The following is a 4,161-nucleotide window of genomic DNA, read 5'->3' on the forward strand; positions in this document are numbered from 1 at the left end:
CTAACTCATTGGAGTTAGATGTAAGCGTGCTACGTGGCCCTGAGGATAGACATGTTTATTTACTGGAAATTTGTGCTAAGCTTCCAGGCAGGTACAATAGAGATTTGATTCAAAAGAAATTTTAATCTAAAACCTCTTGGGAGATAATTTAATAAATTTTCTAACTTCTGGGAAGTACAGGTCTAAGCTTAATTTCACATATTTAAGAAATTCTCTTTGATATTGTTTCTTATAATTTATCAGTTTAAGACTATTTTCCCTGCATGATGCTTTAAGTGGTACTGAGAGACCCATATATTTGGGCTTGAAAAATTCTTTTAGCCAAAAAAGCAGAATGCACAGTGCTTTCCAATTAGTACTTTCCCAAGCTAAGAAAATGGAAATTTTTTTACTTAAATAAATGGGGAAATACTTGATAATACTTCGGAATTATCGCAAAATGACTAAATGTTCGACATGCCACTTGTTCTGTTTTCAGTCGCTTCCTTCCCGTGTAAGGTACAAACTCTTTAACGAGTACAAGGATGGGTTGATTTAATTTTCACTTTTATTTGTTTCAATGAAACTATTCCCAATTTCACTGCTGAGTAGCTAAATAGAGAACTGGGAGGAGCCACTTAAGCAAACGGTGTGAATGACCCGTAATCAGAAGTACATGTATTTTCTTAACTTTGCCTCCTGTGGTATCTGACGCATGGGAATGGTTAGCATGTGACATTTTCTAGTGCTATTTCTTTCTTTTTTTTTTTTTTTTCGGTACGCGGGCTTCTCACTCCTGTGGCCTCTCCCAAGTGCTATTTCTTTCTTTTTTTTTTTTTTTTGCGGTACGCGGGCTTCTCACTGCTGTGGCCTCTCCCATTGCGGAGCACAGGCTCAGCAGCCATGGCTCACGGGCCCAGCCGCTCCGCGGCACGTGGGATCCTCCCGGACCGGGGCATGAACCTGTGTCCCCCGCATCGACAGGCAGACTCTTAACCACTGCGCCACCAGGGAAGCCCTCTAATGCTGACTATTTATTCACCGTTCCAAGTAAGGTTTTCCAGAACAGGCTGAATTACGAGACCTTAACTTCATTGCTACTAGAAAGCATTTTAAGTATATTTTCAACTTAAAATATCAGAGAGCTTTTTTTTTTTTTTTTTTTTTTTTGCGATACGCGGGCCTCTCACTGCTGTGGCCTCTCCCATTGCGGAGCACAGGCTCAGCAGCCATGGCTCACGGGCCCAGCCACTCCGCGGCATGTGGGATCTTCCCGGACCGGGGCACGAACCCATGTCCCCTGCATCGGCAGGCGGACTCTCAACCACTGCGCCACCAGGGAACTGAGAAATGAACTGGGACTTAAAATATCTGTCAACTCTAGTGTTAATGCCTGCTTTCTGAATTTTGTGCCTAGTGAGCGGACCAAGGTCTCAGGATCCAAGTTTAAAAAGAAATGGTGTAAAAGTTCCGGGTGAACATCGAAGAAAGGAGAATGGCGTAAGTGATCATTGTTACCCATGCCATGTATGGACCACAGTGATACTGCTTTTTTAACCTTTAAATCTCATTCACTGTTACTTTTTTTTTCAGTGGGTTATTAAGGGTGGCCCTTTCTAAAAGGCCTATTTTAAATTTATTTCTTCAAGACAGTTAATTTTGATGATCTCCACGTGGCTGTCGAAAGAATTCAAATGCTGAGTGTACCATAAATTCAGAACAAAACAGATGTTGAGCAGGTTGGAGGAAGTGTCTGTTTTTTTGGTGATTTTATTTGTTGCCATCGTTTTTAGCGATTAATGATATATTAATACTCTTGCTACTGCATATGAATTTTAGCAGGTATCCTTGGGATTCCTTGTAGGCATTTTCTTTTCAGAGCTTAGACTTTTTAATACTGTTAAGGATTAGCTAAATTACCTCTCTCCAACCTACATTTGCTTCTGCTCTGCCTTTCCCCATATTCTTTGTTTTTCCCCCCAAAATTCTTCCTGTTTCTCTTCTCCGATATCATATTTATCTTACAGTGAAGAAAGGTTGATATGACGATAACAGAAATGGTCTCAACCATTAACAGGATTTCAGTGCATCTTGACACAATGTATCTTTCCCTATCACTGGGTTTTTAATTTTTTATTTATTTTTTCGGCCACGCAGCATGCGGGATCGTAGTTTCCCGACCAAGGATAGAACCCATGCCCCCTACACTGGAAATGCAGAGTCTTAACCACTGGACTACCAGGGAAGTCCCATCACTGGGTTGTTAAAAAACATCTTGATAGAAGCATAATTCTCATATAATAAACTGCACGTATTTCAGGTATACAATTTGATAAGTTTTGACATATGTGTACACCTGTGAAGCCATTACCATAATCAAGATAATGAACATATCCATCACCCCCTCCCCCCCAAAAAAAGTTTCCTTACGTCCTTCCGTAATCCTTTCCTTCTTGCCTCCCTCCCCATCCTCAGGGAACTGCTAAGCAAGTCTCCTTTCTGTCACTACAAATTAGTTATATTTTCTAGAATCTAGGATAAATGGAGCCATCCAGTATGTACTCTTTTTGTCTGAATTTACTCAGGATAATTATTTTAAGATTAATCCATTTTGCTGTGTGTATCAATAGTTGATTCCTTTTTATTGCTGAGAGATACTTCATTGTCTGGTTACACCACTCCTTATCCATTCATCTGTTGATGGACATTTGGGTTGTTTCCAGTTACTCCATATCAAGCTACAATGAATATTTGGGTACACATCTTTGTATGGACATATACTTTTATTTCTTTTGGGTGAATACTTAGGAGTGGAATGGTTGGGTCATTTGGTAGATGTATGTTAACTTTTTTTTTTTTTAACATCTTTATTGGAGTACAGTTGCTTTACAGTGGTGTGTTGTATGTTAACTTTTAAAAAGCTGCCAGAGTGTTTTCCAAAGTGATTGTTTTATTTTACATTCCCCACCACAGAGTTCTACTTTTTCCACAGCCTTGCCAACATTTGGTATGCTCATTCCTTTTCATTTTGGCTATCTAATAGGTGTGTAGTGGTATTACATTGTGGTTTTAATTTGTATTTCTCTAATGGCTAATGATGTTGGGCATCTATCGTGTGCTTATTTGCCATTTGTGTATTGTCTTTGGTGAAGTATTTGTTCACCTCTTTTGCTTAATTTTTTCTTTATTGGGTTGTTTACTTTCTTATTACTGAGTTTAAGGCTTCTTTATATATTCCGGATCCAAGTTTTTTATTACATAGATGATTTGCAAATATTTTTCCCAGTCTATGACTTGTTCTTAATTTTAATACAGTATAATTGATCAGTTTAGAAGTTTTGTAGTTTTAGATTTTACATCTAAGTTTATGATCCATTTTGCAGTAACATTTGCATATGGTGTGAGAATTAAAGTTCATTTTGTTTTTCGTATATGGATAGCAGTTGTACAAGCAGTATTTGTTGAACACACTAAACTTTCTCCACTCAATTGCCTTTTTTTCTAAAATCAATTACCCCATGTATGTGTGGGTCTATTTTTGTACTCTCTATCCTGCACAATCGATCTGTTTATCTATCATGATGTCAGTAACACACTGTGTTGGTTACTGAAACATGGTAAGTCTTGAAGTCAGGTAGTGTATGTTTTCAACTTCATTCTTTACAGAGTTTTGGCTATTGTATGTCCTTTGCACTTCCATATGGAATTTTAGAATTTGGTTGTCAATTTATACAAAAAAAGCCTGTTGGGATTTTGGTTGGGATTCTGTTGACTCTGTAAGTCAGTTTGGGAAGAATTGCCGTCTTGACAATATTGAGCTTTTCGGTTCATGAGCACCGCTTCGCCATTTATTTAAGTCTTCTCTCTCTCAGCCATGTTTTGAAGTTTTCAGTGTGCACATCTGGCACATCTTCCGTTAAATTTATTCCTAAGTGCTTCATGTTTTTTATGCTATTGTTAATGGTATTAAAAATATTTTCTTCAGTTTCTGGTTGTTGCTAATATATAGAAATATAATTGATTTTGGCATATTGATGTTTTATCCTGCATTCTTGCTAAATAAATTATTCTGGTAGCTTTTTTGTAGATTCCATAGGATTTTCTTCATAGATGATTGTGTTCTTTGTGTAAAGACAGAAAAGAAACTTTTTTTTTTACATCTTTATTGGAGTATAATTGCTT

The 4,161-nt window shown here is 37.5% G+C and overlaps 1 protein-coding gene across 1 annotated transcript in view; it reads left to right on the forward strand.

Moving 5' to 3' along the window:
• LOC112413460 (apoptosis-stimulating of p53 protein 2-like) overlaps window positions 1–1,479 on the forward strand; it is a gene marked incomplete at its 3' end in the record, with an annotated part of 34,774 nt that extends 33,295 nt beyond the window's left edge. Inside the window, exon 4 of the mRNA XM_024765409.1 lies at window positions 1,397–1,479. Coding sequence (XP_024621177.1) covers window positions 1,397–1,479 — 83 coding nt within the window. The remainder of the gene's footprint in view (window positions 1–1,396) is intronic.
• Between the last annotated feature and the right edge of the window lie 2,682 nt (window positions 1,480–4,161).

This window comes from Neophocaena asiaeorientalis, unplaced genomic scaffold (genome assembly GCF_003031525.2).
Source record: "Neophocaena asiaeorientalis asiaeorientalis breed wild unplaced genomic scaffold, Neophocaena_asiaeorientalis_V1.1 scaffold1605, whole genome shotgun sequence".
Taxonomy (NCBI): Eukaryota; Metazoa; Chordata; class Mammalia; order Artiodactyla; family Phocoenidae; genus Neophocaena; species Neophocaena asiaeorientalis.